Source organism: Neophocaena asiaeorientalis, unplaced genomic scaffold (assembly GCF_003031525.2).
Source record: "Neophocaena asiaeorientalis asiaeorientalis breed wild unplaced genomic scaffold, Neophocaena_asiaeorientalis_V1.1 scaffold253, whole genome shotgun sequence".
NCBI classification, from domain to species: domain Eukaryota; kingdom Metazoa; phylum Chordata; class Mammalia; order Artiodactyla; family Phocoenidae; genus Neophocaena; species Neophocaena asiaeorientalis.
This window is the reverse complement of record NW_020174553.1, coordinates 1879065-1882995: the sequence shown is the minus strand read 5'-3', so window position 1 is coordinate 1882995 and position 3931 is coordinate 1879065. Positions and strand designations below refer to the sequence as shown.

The 3931-nt window shown below is 46.0% G+C and overlaps 1 protein-coding gene across 3 annotated transcripts in view; it reads left to right on the top strand.

Annotated features, from left to right (window-relative positions):
• The first annotated feature begins 798 nt into the window (after positions 1–798).
• Positions 799–3931, top strand: part of HMGN3 (high mobility group nucleosomal binding domain 3) — a 31621-nt gene continuing 28488 nt past the window's right edge. The window contains exon 1 of one of the 3 annotated variants that reach the window (XM_024757409.1): positions 799–976. In XM_024757409.1, the coding sequence (XP_024613177.1) occupies positions 962–976 (15 nt within the window). In that variant the 5' untranslated portion in view covers positions 799–961. The remainder of the gene's footprint in view (positions 977–3931) is intronic. The other 2 variants (XM_024757410.1, XM_024757411.1) reach the window with 2 other exon arrangements.

Sequence of the window (3931 nt, the reverse complement as noted above, 5' to 3'; positions counted from 1 at the left end):
TTTCACTGGTTTTGGTATCAGGGTAAGCATGATTTCATAAATTCAGAAGTGTTTGCAATGCCTGTTAAATGCCTTGCAGAACTTTGAGAAAGATTAAATTATGGATATTTAAGTTGTCGTTTAAATATGTTTCAAAAATAAAATAATCTGTTCTGACCTTCTTCAGTTTTCTCTAATTTCCATAACAAATATGGAAGGTGAACTCTGTTCACCTTCAAGCCTGGTTTGAAGGTGGCTGAATTAGTGAGTGATTTGTAATCACATTTCAGGAAACTATTCCTAAGCAATTTTAGGGATTATTGTCACTAGAAACCTAGAAGGGGAAACTGAGACCCTTAAAGGTTGACAGACTCTTCCAGATCAGAGTACCTTCCCACTTTCACAGCGCTCCATCACACAGCATTCATTACAAGCTTTTACAGGAAACTATATAAAGTGCCTGCTGTGTATACATTTACCTTATAAAATTAATGTGTCCATCCTTACTCTTTTTCTTCCTTATGAAGGCCTACACTTCCTACTGACACAATCCAAAAAGGGAGCGGCAAAACAATGAAACTACAGGATCCTATGGCTTGGGGGTTACTAGTTGAACTGGGCATGCTCAGTCGCCAGGCAGATTTTTTTTTTTTTTTTTTTTTTTTTCGGTGAAGTGGAAACTACAACAGAGCGTACCGTGCGCACGGAGGTGGGCGTGCCCTCGTGGAGTTTAGAACGTTGCCGCAGCCAATGGGGCCTCGCGGCCGGCTGCCGGGGCTCCTCATTGGAGGAACGGGGAGGCAAGCGAGTAGAGGGCCCCTGGAGGGAGCCGCGGAGGTTCAGGTCCCGGAGGCCGGGCTACGCCGAGCCTTGCGCGTGCACAGCTGCGGCGGGGGCAGCTTCCAGCGGCGGTGCCAGCATCTAGCGGCGGTGCCAGCAGTTCCAGCCCGTTGCTTTACTTTTTAGCTTCACCAACGTCATTATGCCGAAGAGAAAGGTAAGTCTTACCAAAAAACATTTCAACGGCCTTCAAATTGTGCTAACAGCAAATCTTGTCATTGCAATGGATGGCGTGCAGTGCACTCGGTAGTAACTCGGGGGTTGCGAGTCTCTTTGCTTCTTCAGTGCTTGTTTTCAGTTGCCTGTTGCAGACATTGCGCCCTCCCTCTGTCCCCATCGATCTCTGAATGTTACTTTCTTTCCGGCGACCCGGCTTCCCTTCTTTTTGAACTCATTCTAGCCGGAATGGTTTCCACCTCGAACAAGAAGCAAAAGCGCTTTTCACCCCCGCTTCCAGGAGGGGAGTTTCCTCTTTACAAACTGCTAGGTTGCGGTTAGTGTGGAGGAAAAGCAGCACGGGGTGGGGAACAAGTCCACGCATAGGGAGATAGAAAATGAATCCAATAAGTCGGGCAGATGTCGGGGTTATTCCCATGTGGGCCGTGCCCACGCCGGTGCGCAGCGATGGCTCTGAGGCTACAGGAGAGGGAAAGCCATGTTTAAAATAGCGCTCACTCCCCTGCTCGCCTGCGCTGCAGACCCGTATGTACCAACTCCAGTGTCAGGCAGGGCTGGGGACGGCGCAGGCGGGGCCGGGGTGGCTGGACTTGCCCGCAGTTGGCGGCGGCAGCCGCGGAGTTGGCCACATGCAGGACGGGACGCCGCCGGGGGCGCGCGCACCGTGGCTGCAAAGGGCAGGGGCCACCGGGTCCGATGCGGGGACCCAAACTCACACTCGGTCCCGGAAGGCGGGGTCCGTGTGCTCCCGCGCCCCTGGGTGTGTAGGGGGCACTGGGGTCACTCCTGGCGGACTATTATGTCCCCTTCCGCACAGGCCCCGGACACCAAGTAACTCGCATGGGGACGCACGTTTCCCTCGGAGTCCGGCTGCGACTTGTCATTGTCCCAGGGAGGAAGGGAAGGCTTTCCTCCCGCCCCGAGGCAAAACCGCTGTGTAGCGGCTGTGTCTAAGAAAATGCCTTGCTCTCGTGTTTCCAACGCTGTTAACCAGTGAGGGTGTTAAATCTGAAGCAAAAGGGCAAATAATATTCTGCTTTATCCGTTAAAGATGGTGGAATGATTTGCGTGTGTGTAAATGACTGAATTATTTTTAAAATATTGAAGCTTTAAAAATACAGAAGCTTTTGCCATTTTATCTGTCTTTACTAAGAATTTGGTGGAAACTTGTCTCCTCCATTTTAAAAAAACATTATTATTAAAAGTTTAAAAAAAATCTTAGAGTTTATTGTGCGCATACTATGTGCCTCATAGTGTGGGCAGAGTTTGATTTAACATCTAGTTTAATCCTCTCGTTTAACCTTGACAGGGGTATTCCATGGAACTGGGGCTTAGAGACAGGAATTTACCCAAGGGTCTCAACAACCAATGGCTAGTACCAGAGATTTAATTAGATGCTGCAGGTCTAGAGGCTTTATTTTCAGACATTATTTACTCATTCTCTTCATTTAGGGGTGGGTGTGTCAAGAGGAGTTTGAAATGCAAAGAGACTCCCAGCCTAAGAAGATGGATGGCATATTGAGTACTAATAATTTAGGTTCATTATTTAAACTTAATTTTTATGAAAGTATTGTTTTTGCATTACTAGAACGAAGATATTAGAATGAGACCACAATTTTCAGCATTTTATCTTTGGTTTAATGACGAAGCTGGGAATTCTAGTAGAGTCACCAAGAAATGGGTTGCTGAGTGAGTTGATGCCATCTCCTTTCTTGGGAATTATTAACAAATTTAGACAAATAGTAGGTTAGAGGTGCACAAATTCTTTATTATAGTGGACCCTGATGTGCCGGAATCCTTGTTGTCCAAGGGTCAGAGTTGGTGAAACCATTACTCTTACTTTTCCTCATTGCCCGCCTCTCTTAGGGAAATAGAAGGGAAGAAAAGAAGAGCAGTAGAGGAACTGGCGTTTTAACTATTGTTTTATTTCCCTAGAAGGCAGGGAAGAAGCTAGCCATAAAGAAGCTAGCCAGGCATCCTGGGACTAGGGGAAGACCTGTGTGCAGGCACCTGTGTGGCATCTTAGGGACATCAGAGTGTTTTCAGAGGTGGGAAAGCTCTTCTTGATTAATAGAAATGCTCTTCATTTATACCCATGGCCAAAAGACCTGGACTGGTACCTGGACAGGAGCAGCCACAAATTAAACATGGCTTCCATGGCCATCCCATCTACAAGGCAAACCTTGGAGCTGCCTCATGGAACGCTGGAGTTCACGGAAGCTTACATAGGAACGAATAGTCGTTAGGTAAAGGCTGCCTAGACGCAAAGAAGAGAACTGGAGACAGTCTGTGTGTTGCTCTGCAGGGTCTGTGAAGCTGGGGTATCATGTACATATTGCTCCACGATATTTTTCTTGGCTGCAGCACTGCCTGTTGTACATTATAAGTTTCGAAAGTGTCCCCACAATGTTTTTTTTCTTTTTTTAACCGTCTTGGCCCCTTGTTTTCAACTTTTCCCAGAAATCAAGAAAGGTTATTTAATGAGCACTGTTGAGGCTGCAGAGTAAGAAACAGCACTAATAAAGTCAGTAGAAACATCTGGAATCCTAGCACTGCTTGCATGCCATAGGGATATAAAGTTTACCCTCATAGAGCTTCTGTTTAATTCAATGAGGTGATACGGGTAGTGGCCACAAAACAATTGAATAATATTAAGCCTGTATATATGTCCCAGAATACATAGTAAGATAGATAAAGAAAGAAGGTTGAACTGGGGCCTGTCTTGAAAGTGTGTGTTGGTGGGGGGCGGTTTCAAATATACAAAGAGAAAAGCAGGCATTTTCTGTTTTCAGGCATTTAGATGCCTCTTCTGATTGTATCTCAACATGACCAGGCCTCAGGTATATACTGTACCTCGAAGGCCACAGTATCCACGTTAATATAAAACATTCTTATGACATTTCTTTTCTTTAAATATATATATATATATATTTTT